Source organism: Diutina rugosa (genome assembly GCF_008704595.1).
Source record: "Diutina rugosa strain CBS 613 chromosome Unknown scaffold66_size57219, whole genome shotgun sequence".
Classification (NCBI taxonomy): domain Eukaryota; kingdom Fungi; phylum Ascomycota; class Pichiomycetes; order Serinales; family Debaryomycetaceae; genus Diutina; species Diutina rugosa.
This window is the reverse complement of record NW_022995206.1, coordinates 45,404-55,914: the sequence shown is the minus strand read 5'-3', so window position 1 is coordinate 55,914 and position 10,511 is coordinate 45,404. Positions and strand designations below refer to the sequence as shown.

At 50.3% G+C, this 10,511-nt stretch overlaps 5 protein-coding genes across 5 annotated transcripts; 3 read left to right on the top strand and 2 right to left on the bottom strand. All coding sequences in view use genetic code 12, as the record gives it.

Annotated features, from left to right (window-relative positions):
* Window positions 1-317: 317 nt before the first annotated feature.
* AGE3 (Age3p) lies at window positions 318-1,418 on the top strand (the record flags this gene model as incomplete). Its single annotated transcript, XM_034158175.1, has 1 exon — window positions 318-1,418. The coding sequence occupies one exon, from the start codon at window positions 318-320 to the stop codon at window positions 1,416-1,418; it is 1,101 nt and encodes a 366-aa protein (XP_034010012.1).
* A 604-nt stretch (window positions 1,419-2,022) lies between these two features.
* DED81 (asparagine--tRNA ligase) lies at window positions 2,023-3,654 on the top strand (the record flags this gene model as incomplete). The annotated part of the gene is made up of 1 exon (XM_034158174.1): window positions 2,023-3,654. One exon carries the CDS (start codon window positions 2,023-2,025, stop codon window positions 3,652-3,654), a length of 1,632 nt encoding a protein of 543 aa, XP_034010011.1.
* Window positions 3,655-3,699: 45 nt separating this feature from the next.
* DIURU_005215 (uncharacterized protein) lies at window positions 3,700-4,176 on the bottom strand (the record flags this gene model as incomplete). The annotated part of the gene is made up of 1 exon (XM_034158173.1): window positions 3,700-4,176. The coding sequence occupies one exon, from the start codon at window positions 4,174-4,176 to the stop codon at window positions 3,700-3,702; it is 477 nt and encodes a 158-aa protein (XP_034010010.1).
* An 802-nt stretch (window positions 4,177-4,978) lies between these two features.
* LYS9 (saccharopine dehydrogenase (NADP+, L-glutamate-forming)) lies at window positions 4,979-6,316 on the top strand (the record flags this gene model as incomplete). The annotated part of the gene is made up of 1 exon (XM_034158172.1): window positions 4,979-6,316. The coding sequence occupies one exon, from the start codon at window positions 4,979-4,981 to the stop codon at window positions 6,314-6,316; it is 1,338 nt and encodes a 445-aa protein (XP_034010009.1).
* Window positions 6,317-8,355: 2,039 nt separating this feature from the next.
* KRE30 (ATP-binding cassette family ATPase) lies at window positions 8,356-10,185 on the bottom strand (the record flags this gene model as incomplete). The annotated part of the gene is made up of 1 exon (XM_034158171.1): window positions 8,356-10,185. One exon carries the CDS (start codon window positions 10,183-10,185, stop codon window positions 8,356-8,358), a length of 1,830 nt encoding a protein of 609 aa, XP_034010008.1.
* Between the last annotated feature and the right edge of the window lie 326 nt (window positions 10,186-10,511).

Here is a 10,511-nt window from a genome sequence, read left to right as displayed (position 1 = left end):
CTCAGTAGTGTCCAACAAATCTGCAATATCGCTCAAACCATAATTAGATAGTACCACTAGCACATCATCACACTTCCTAGTAAATACAAAAAACACCTTTCAAGTTAATTTTCTGTTGATCACCAGCCACGTCTCCACGGGTTGATCCCATTGATCTACTGACTACGCCTCGCGCTTATGTGCAGGAGAAAATTTCATTCGCGATCGCCATAGCGAAAAAAAAGACACCTCAGTCCCGCGAGCCACCACCACATCTCTCCCACCCAAACAATCCCCATTTTGCCCCACCAGCAACCTTTCATAATACACGCTGGCTAATGTCGATTGACCCGCAATCCCGCAAGAAGCTTTTGACGTTGCAGAAGCAGGACGGCAACAAGAACTGCGCCGACTGCGGCGCCCACAACCCGCAATGGGCGCTGCCGAAATTCGGCATTTTCATCTGTTTGGACTGTGCCGGGATCCACCGGGGGCTCGGCGTCCACATCTCGTTTGTCAGACTGATCACGATGGACCAGTGTAAGCCCGACGAGATTCTCCGCATGGAGAAAGGCGGTAACACGCGGCTAAACGAGTACTTTGACAAGCACGGCGTCGACCCTAAGCTTCCGGCGAAGCAGAAATACGATAACTACGTCGCCGAAGACTATAAGGAGATGTTGACGTGTGAGATTGAAGGGCGGGAGTACGAGCCTAAGGACCATCTGGGAGAATCGTTACCCTCGGCCAACGACGTCGCCCTGCTGATCAAGCTGGATAAACTGGCTTCGGGTGTCGCCCAAGCCCCTATCCAACAACGCCGCCAAGTTGACCCTGAGCAAAAGGCTAAGAATGAGGCCTACTTTGCCGAGTTGGGGTCGAAAAATGAGTCTCGCCCTGAAGACTTGCCCCCGTCTCAGGGGGGGAAATACGCTGGGTTTGGTAACACTCCCGCGCCGCGGCTGGCGCTGCCGGCGGGTCTGTTCGCTCCTTTCACCGTGGAAAACCTCCAACTGGATCCCTTAGGTACTCTTTCCCGTGGGTGGGGGTTATTCTCTCTGGCGGTGGCGAAGCTGGTGAGCGAAGTGAACGAGCTGGTGATTAAGCCTGGTTTTTCGCTGATCCAGGAACTGGAGCTCGGGCTGGAGGCGAGAAAGGCGATGGCTCAGTTTGGCCAGAAGATGAGTGAGACTGGTAAGTACGGCCAGGAGACGTTCACGTCGTTCACCCACGAAGTCCAGACGAACGGGGTGGGTAAGACTTTTGACGAACGCTTCGGCAAGTTGTTCAGCGGTCTCAGCGTCGAGGGGCTGCCGGAAAGCCAAGGCTACGAACAAGTGCCCCCGGCGATGGGCATGGAGAAACCCGAACAGCCGCTGAAGTTGACGGGATTAAGCGGGGGGAAGAAGAACAACGACGACGAGTGGGATGACTACTAAGTTTTTCAAACACTTGGACAGTGGCTGGCGTAATTTCTCACAGGTAAAAGTCCAGAACTGTTGCAATCGTTAAGTGGTGGATAAAGGTTATAGGAGGTGTTTTAGATTAATACATTATTAGGTTAAACAAGAAATCTCCCATAGAACAACATCATTAGTCAGTATTTTAGGTAATGGGCTAGTACATTATGGTTCATGGTGACTCACAAGCCATGATATATCGTATCTTAGACTGATAAGGGATTGATTGTTTCTGATAAGATATGAACAAGAGTCAAGTGGGTTTAGAAGAGCACAAATATAGAAAGATGTAGGTCAAATAAACTCAAGAGTACAAACTTTCTTCATATTGGTCTACTGACATTCTCATTAAAGTACAGTGAGAATGTCTATCTGTTAAACCCTCTTTACCAAGATAATATCGTCGTCATCAATTACTAGAATTAATCAAAAAAAACCATCATTCGCTTTCTTCAATAGATTTCTTAACCCTCTATGTGGTGACCGTTAGTAAGTTTCTGCTGCACGGGTGTTTCTCTAGAATCCGGGGCAGTCTTCGCGCGAAAAATCTTTCGCTCGAACAATTATATCCTAACCACACAACATGTCGGCTGTTTACGTCCACGAAAAGGCGGGCAAGGACGTGCCTGAGGCCGGTTCCGAGGCCGAGCCCTTTGCCACCGCTGCCTACGCGTTGTTCACCAAGGGTGACGACATCAAGATTTTGACCTATAAGGAAACTGAAGAGGAAAAAGGCTATGTTGACATCACTCAGCTGGCGTTGAAAAAGGCTAAGAAGGGGGCTGAAGGCTTAAAGAAGAAGGCGGAAAAGGCGGCTAAGCAACCTGAGCCTGCCGCCAAGAAGGCCACCGACGCCCCCGATATCAAATTCACTGAGGACAAGCTGTTGCCCGAAGCCAAGTCGATTAAGCTCGGTAAGATCGCGGAAAACATCGATCAGAGAGTCACCGTCAGAGGGTGGATCCACCGGTTGAGAGTGCAAAAGGGCCTCATCTTCCTTACCCTCAGAGATGGTACTGGCTTCCTCCAAGTGGTGTTTACTGGTGACTTAGCCAAAGCTAAGCAGTCCCAGGAATTGACCATTGAATCGACTTTGATGGTCAAGGGGACCATCAACAAACTCCCCGAAGGTAAGACTGCTCCCGGTGGTGTTGAATTGAAGGCTGACTACTATGAAGTGGTGGCTTTGGCTCCCCTGGGCGACGACGCTTTCACCAACAAAGTCGCCGAAGGCGCCGACCCGCTGTACTTGCTTGACATGCGCCACCTCACTTTAAGAGGCGACCAGTTGTCGGCGGTGATGAAGGTGAGAGCTGCCCTCTTGAGAGCGGTGAGAAAGTTCTACTACGAGGAACTGTTGACGGAAGTCACCCCCCCTTGTATGGTGCAAACGCAAGTGGAAGGTGGGTCGACGTTGTTCAAGATGGACTACTACGGCGAGGAAGCGTACTTGACCCAGCTGTCGCAGTTATACCTTGAAACGTGCTTGCCGGCGTTGGGTGACGTCTACTGTGTCCAGGAGTCGTTCCGGGCGGAAAAGTCCCACACCAGACGCCACCTTTCCGAGTACACCCACATCGAAGCCGAGTTGGCGTTCATCTCGTTCGAAGACTTGTTGTCCCACTTGGAAAAGTTGTTGACGAAAGTGGTGCAATACACTTTGGAAGACCCTGTCGCCGGTCCGTTGATCAAGGAATTGAACCCTAACTTCAAGGCGCCGCAAATGCCGTTCAAGCGCATGGAATACATTGACGCCTTGGACTGGTTGAACGAGCACGGCATCCCCAACGAAGACGGCGAGAAGTTTAAGTTTGGTGACGATATCGCTGAAGCCGCCGAAAGAAAGATGACCGATACCATTGGCGAGCCCATCTTGCTCACCCGCTTCCCTGTCGAGATCAAGTCGTTCTACATGCCCAAGTGTAAGGACGACCCTCGCGTCACCGAGTCGGTGGACGTGTTGATGCCCAACGTCGGGGAGATCACCGGTGGTTCGATGAGAACCTGGGACTTGGACCAGTTGTTGGCGGCGTTCAAGCGTGAAGGCTTGGACACTGAAGCGTACTACTGGTTCCTCGACCTTAGAAAGTACGGGTCGTGCCCCCACGGGGGGTACGGGTTGGGTACCGAAAGAATCCTCGCGTGGTTGTGCGACCGGTTCACCGTGAGAGACTGCTCGTTGTACCCGAGATTCACCGGCAGATGCAAGCCGTAAACCAGTGTATATTACGTTAATAGCCAAAAATTCATAACATTTTCGTCAAAACAAAGTGGTGATCCACTCAATAATGGTAGTTGATTGGGAGTCATTATTTCTTCTGGTAATGTCCCAGTTTTGAGATACCATAAACGAAAATACCATCATCATAAATATCATGCCAGCGAACGAGATCACGGCAAGGTTATCGTCGTTCTCATTTTTCTTTGCCGACCGTAATTTCCTCTTTGATGTGATAGTAGCGAGCCGTTCCTTTAAGTGGGTAACCTCAAAGGTAGTAGTAGTAAGAGTGGTCTCCAATTCAGTGATTCGAGACTCATGAACTTGTACTTGGTGTTGGAATTGAAAGATCTCGGTTTGGTCATCATTTCCAGGGTTACCAGTCTTTGGTATATTTCCCTTGACAGAAGGAATTGGAGTCAGCTCCATTGACTCATTGGTAGTGGTTACCGCCTTGGGCTCATCAGTAGTAATCAAGGAGTCGGATTCCTGATTTTGGTGGTGATTTTCGGAACTCATCTAGTAGTGTATCTTCTAGAAAATGGTGGCGATTACAGCTCATATACTACACTTCGTCAACATGAAACATGTGGTCACACCACCACCCTGCAAGGTGGTTCCACCTCACTAAATAAACAATACCGCCATCATCAACATTGAAATCGTCGAAAACAAGACCTCTCTAGCCTGTTTTGTGTAACATAGGCATGGTCGGCGGTCGGCGTGGAAATTGTGAAAAATTATCCTGCACATCAAACCCCAAAGCTGTCCCCATACAAGCTAGGGCGTTTTGTGCGGCCGATGACTCAACTCAACTATGAATCGTGAATTGAAAAGTTGAGGTACGGAAAATTGAAATTTTGATATTTTGATAATTTATGATAAATTGAGTGCTGCCGATTATCCAATTGGTATTGGATTGGCCTCAACGGTGTTCAATTGCTGCTTTAACTTATACCATTACTGCGCCGTTTGTTATCGCGGCTTATCGCGCCGGCCAGTGGTTATGCATTCCTACTTAGGGTTGCCAAATGACGACAAATACCGCTACCATACTTCCAAACCATTAACTCCAAGACACTGCCGGTATATTGACTGCTGCTATCAGCAGCTCCGGTTTGTTAATGTCGTCGGCCGGTATAGGTCTGAGCGGCCGGTGTCGGCGTCGACCCCAGATTCGCACGGCGACACGTGATGACTCACACCACGCCTAGCCACTACCCCCCACGCCGTTCCTCACGCCTGTGCCCGGTATCCACCGCAATAAATTTTCGGTGCACTTCCTTTCTTTTCCTTCACACTACCACACTTCCTTCAAATCATGGTTCAAAAGGTATTGTTGCTTGGCTCCGGGTTCGTGGCGAAGCCCACCGTCGACATTCTTTCCAAGACCCCCGACGTCGAGGTGACGGTGGCGTGCCGCACGTTGCTGAAGGCGCAAGAGTTGGCCGGTCTGGCCGCTAAGGCGATCTCGTTGGACGTCACCGACGAGAAGGCGCTCAACGACGCCGTGGCCAACTTCGACTTGGTGATCTCGTTGATCCCCTACATCTACCACGTCAACGTCGTCAAGGCCGCCATCGCCAACAAGAAGCACGTCGTCACCACCTCGTACATCAACCCGCAATTGCGCGAGCTCGAACAGCAGATCAACGACGCCGGCATCACCGTGATGAACGAGATCGGGTTGGACCCCGGTATCGACCACTTGTACGCCGTCAAGACCATCGAGGAAGTGCACAAGGAGGGCGGCAAGATCAAGCTGTTCTTGCTGTACTGCGGCGGTTTACCTGCTCCTGAAGCCTCCGACAACCCCTTGGGCTACAAGTTCTCGTGGTCGCTGCGCGGGGTGTTGTTGGCGTTGAGAAACTTCGCCAAGTACTGGAAGGACGGCGAGATCGTCGACGTCAAGTCCGAGGACTTGATGGCCACCGCCAAGCCCTACTTCATCTACCCCGGGTTCGCGTTTGTCGCCTACCCTAACCGGGACTCGACCACTTACAAGCAATTGTACAACATCCCCGAAGCCGAGACCGTCATTCGTGGTACCTTGAGATTCCAGGGTTTCCCTGAGTTCATCAAGGTGTTGGTCGACATCGGCTTCCTCTCGGAAGAGCCCGCCGCCATCTGGGACAAGCCCGTCCCCTGGAAGGACGCCACCGCTCAATTGGTCGGCGCCGCCCTGTCTGACGAAAAGGACATCGTCGCCAAGATCGACTCGTTGACCAAGTTCAAGTCCGACGAGGACCGCGCCAGAATCTTGGCTGGGTTCAAGTGGTTGGGTCTCTTCTCCGACAAGCCCACCACCCCCAGAGGCAACCCCTTGGACACTTTGTGCGCCACCCTTGAGGAATTGATGCAATACGAAGAAGGCGAACGCGACTTGGTGTGCTTGCAACACAAGTTCGGCATCGAGTGGGCTGACGGCACCGAAGAGGTGAGAACCTCTACTTTGGTCGACTACGGTGACCCCAAGGGCTACTCGTCGATGGCCAAGCTTGTCGGTGTCCCCTGTGCCGTGGCCACTCAACAGATCTTGAACGGCACCTTGTCGAAGAGAGGGTTGTTGGCGCCGATGACCTCGGAAATCAACGACCCCATCATGAAGACGTTGAAGGACGAGTACGGCATCTTCTTGACCGAAAAGACCATCTCGTAGATGACTCTTGTATACACCAAATAAACGATGATTTGAGACCATATCGTAGCCGCGTAATCAGCGACATCATTAACCGCTATGATGTTTCCAATACGCTATACTATGACGGTTGTGTTTGGGTTATCTGATGAGCAGTTTCCACAATGATTTCTTTGTACATAGTATTGGTGTTTGCCTTACCAAGCTTGCGATACATTTGGCTAAGAAATACTAGGTATATACAACCTGTAAAAATTAGAAATTTATACTTTATCTTTACATTAACTCATCCAGCACAATTCCAAATGCTTTACCGTTTAATTTTATCATTAACATATATAACTGCCCAGAAATGAAGCCGCTTGACGTACGTATGGCCTGCGTCGAATCACAACTGCTCTCTGCAAGTCTCCACATGGATCAATGCGGCCGCGTTGTGCATAAGCTTGGTAACAAGTCGATCCAGCAATCATACCGAGGAATATCGAATTGATGCTGGCCCCAATGACGAAGCTCAGCGAAAAGTTGATCAAGCCTGGACTAAATGGGAGCGGAGTTTGATCGCGGCGCAAGTGTGGTATTTTAAAACGATGAAGCGGTCGTGTCAGGAGAAATTTGACGGGGTCATTTGTCCTGGCCTTATCAAATTCGTCTTTGTAAATGCGGAAGGGGAGGATGTCAATTATCACATAAACTATGGAGCATTCGGAGGAGAGTCGAATCAACAAGTGTAACAAGTTATTACGCCAGAGTACAGATCGCTCTGCTCATTGTCGACGACACGATGCAATCAGCGGTGTCGAGGAATGACATTTTCTCTGGGATATCAATTGATTATAATATTAATGATAACAATTAAATCCTTGTTACTGGAAGCTGATTTAGTGATGCGGCAGGAGGTTATTCATCAACCCGAGAGATGGTTATCGAATTTCCAAGAGGAATTTTATGATGTCGCTGACACTTGGAGGGCTACTGCCGGTAACCTTCAATCAATGCAACAAAAGTTTACAACCAAAAATTGAAAACTAGAAAAGACGGATGCTGAAATGTGAGGCAGTTTTTGGCGGCTCCAATATGGTTTTGGGTAGAACCAAAAAAGTGGACGAGTTGGGAATCGAACCCAAGGCCTTTCGCAAGCCCGCTTCTATGCGAAGCGAACGCTCTACCAACTGAGCTACACGCCCGATGTGAAAATGTTGTATTATCTAAGGATGAAGCTGATACTATCCAATTGCTCTAAACGTAAAAGAGGCGGGACGTCGAGATCAGAACACAAACACAGATACTTGTAAGTAGCCAATACTAGTTGTTCCTCTCTCGACGCCCCGCCAGGGTATTGTGCTGGGTCTGTACGGTGAATGCAGGGCCTGCATTCACCGAGCGGGTGACTTCAGCTCAGCCTAGGGTTGCACCCTAAGCTGCCCGCACCGAGATAACTCCGTTGCCGGAGTTATCACGTATGCTTCTATATAATACTCACGCGGACTCCTCCCGAGTGCACCACCGCCGGAACCTACCGGCGAATACCCATGCCCCGGTCACCTACCAGTAAACCTATACCGGTGTGTAAGTATCGTCGACGGGGTATTCCTCCAAGGCCGAACGAACCATACAACAGAAAAATTCTGGTTTTGGCAATATTATACTGGACGAGATGCATGGCAGATTAGAGTTTTAGAAATATATGAGTAGAATGGCTTACAACGTGCTTGAAATTATGCCATCATACATAATGAGTTAATCTGAAACCGATTCAGCGGCTATACTGTGCAAGTTCATGAAATAAAAAACTGAAAGATAGCCAAGAATTCCAGACAAGTCTGAAAAGTAGAAGGAACTTATCCAAGTCTCTTGAATGATGAATTTGAAGTTGAGAACTTTTAGCGCCACTTGACCCACTAAACGTACCATTAGCTGCCTTATCATCATCACCGTAATTATGGATAATTTTCTACGTCTTGTGTGTATCAAACAACCTTTATTAGGATACGACCGTTTCGCATACATACCGACTAACCTTAGCGTTTAACTTCCGTCTACGACCATTATGAGTACATTTACAACACCACTTCGCCCGCCAACTTCTTCTTGTAGTCCAAGATCGACCCTTCCCATCTGGTGGCGGTCTTGTTCTCGATGACAAAGATGTCCTTGGCCACCTTGTCCAACAACCGGAAGTCGTGCGACACGATCACCACCCCACCGTTGAAGGCGTTGATGGCGTCGGCCAACGAGTCGATGGTGGCAAGGTCCAAACCGTTAGTGGGTTCGTCCAACAAGATCAAGTTGGGCGCCTCAAGGGCGAGCAAAGCAAACACCACTCTCAGTCTTTGCCCTTCAGAAAGGGTGGCCATCACCGAGGTCTGGCCTTCACCACTAAGCCCGTATCTCCCCAATTGCTGTCTCCAGTACTGGTAGTCCTGGGACACGTGGGAGAACTTCTGTCTCACGAACTCTAACGGCGACATCGTCAAGTCCAATTGGTCGGCCGAGTGTTGCGAGTAGACCCCCAACTTGATGTGGGTGTGTTGGATCACTCTCCCTTGTTGCGGGCGCAATTTACCCATGAAAAGCTTAAGCAAAGTCGACTTACCCACACCGTTAGGACCAACAAGGGCCACTCTCAGGTCCATGTCGATACCGATGTCCAAGTTTTCGTACAAGTTGTCTTCGGGGTTGCCCGAGTAGGAGAACGACATGTTGTCGAAGGCCAACACGGGGGGAGGGAGCTTTTCCACGTCGGGGAAGCGGAACAGGAACACCTTGTCGGGGACCACGGGTTGGATGAGACCGTCGGCCTCCATCTTGTCCAAGATCTTTTGTCTCAGCTTCGCCTGCTTCACCAAGTTGGCGTAGGTACCGGCGGAGGCAATGAACTTCTTGATGTGGGCGATTTCTTCTTGTTGCTTGTGGTACTGCTTCATCTGGTTGGTGTCCAATTCTTGCTTGGTCTTCAAGTACGAGTCGTAGTTACCACCGTACAATTGCAATTGCTTTTCTCTCATGTCGATCATGTTCAGACACACCCCGTTAAGGAAATCCTGCGAGTGCGACACCAACACCAAGATCCGGTCGAACCGCTTAAGGTATTCTTCCAACCACACACAGGCGGCGAGATCCAAGTGGGCGGTGGGGTCGTCCAAAAGCAACACGGTGGGCTTGACGAAAAGCGCCTTGGCCAACGCCACTCTCATTCTCCAACCACCAGACATGTCCTTGGTCTTCTTCTTGATGGTGACGGCGTTGAAACCCAAACCGGTCAAGATGACGGCGGCTCTCAGCTCGAATGTCAGCGGGTCCATTTCGTCGATCTTTTCGTAAAGGGCCTCCAATTGCGGGGCTTCGGGGCCTTCCTTGACGATGATGTCTTCGACAAGGTCTTCCAACCGCTTCATTTCCGCTTGAGCTTCTCTGACCACGTACTCCAACGCCGAGTACTCGGTGGGGTCGGCGGGTTCGTTAAGCAAGTAGATATCGATCAGTTCGGGGATGGGGTACTCTCTGGCGGCGATGGCCTTCAAGAAAGTCGACTTACCACACCCGTTTTCCCCCAACAACCCGTAACGACGGCCGTAGTTCAATTCCAAGGTGGTATCGGTAAGAAGCACCTTCCCGTGGAACAAAAGCGACACCGACAGCAACTTGATGTCTCGCGACGTCTCCAACGATTCCAAGACCCCGGTGACGACTCTGTCGGAAATACCCTCGTCGTCGGCCTGCAATTTGAGCTTGGCGATCTTGGTGGCGGCGTCGTCCTCGGTCTTTTCCTCAGCGTCCTTGGCCTCCTGCTTCTTGGTCTTGCGCGTGGTCTTGCCCTCGGCGGCCTTCTTGGCCTCTCTTTCCAAACGCTTTTGCTCTCTCTTCGCCTTGGATGCTGAAATCGACATGGTTAAGGAGTTCTCGACTGGATTACAGTTGCCTCTAGGTGAAAAAAAAAGGTGCTCCTGCAGGCGCGCCCCGATGAGCGCAGCGGAGGGCAATGTGAGCGAAGCACAAAGATTTGGAGAATATCGAGGAACCCGATGGAAAGAATAAAGAGGAAGGGATGATGTCTTTTTTGGTTTTTGTTTCACTTGTGGTTTCACCGTCAATTGATGCTGGGTGTATATAGTGTTGGGTCGTATGGTANGGGGGGGGGGGGGGGGGGAAAGGGGGGGGGGGACGGCTTGTACAGAGGAACGGCGACGTCACCATGCATAAGTATATATAGCGA